The following is a 270-nucleotide window of genomic DNA, read 5'->3' on the forward strand; positions in this document are numbered from 1 at the left end:
CTGCCCGGCCCAGCCGGAGCGCAACTCTGCGCTTAAACGGGGCAACTCGGTGTGTGGCTGCAGGAGTGGGAGCGGGGAGACGGAGCCGTGTGTGCGCATCCTGCGGGCGGCTGCTTCTGTGCGCACCAAATTGAGAGCAAATCGGGGTATGGATACCGGGAATCGGGTGCCTGTTCCTTAAAGTCGGGCTGACCTTTATAGTGAGTTTCCAGTGTAGGTCAGCAGCCGGTCCTTCTCCGGTACGTCAAGTCATTCTGAAATTAGACTGTG

The 270-nt window shown here is 58.9% G+C and overlaps 1 protein-coding gene across 1 annotated transcript in view; it reads left to right on the top strand.

The window, feature by feature from the left end:
* Positions 1-63: 63 nt before the first annotated feature.
* The window catches only part of LOC104502197 (tomoregulin-2-like), a gene marked incomplete at both ends in the record, with an annotated part of 10,205 nt that continues 9,998 nt past the window's right edge, over positions 64-270 (top strand). The window contains one exon of the mRNA XM_010146132.1: positions 64-146. Coding sequence (XP_010144434.1) covers positions 64-146 — 83 coding nt within the window. The remainder of the gene's footprint in view (positions 147-270) is intronic.

This window comes from Buceros rhinoceros, unplaced genomic scaffold (genome assembly GCF_000710305.1).
Source record: "Buceros rhinoceros silvestris isolate BGI_N320 unplaced genomic scaffold, ASM71030v1 scaffold6322, whole genome shotgun sequence".
NCBI classification, from domain to species: Eukaryota; Metazoa; Chordata; class Aves; order Bucerotiformes; family Bucerotidae; genus Buceros; species Buceros rhinoceros.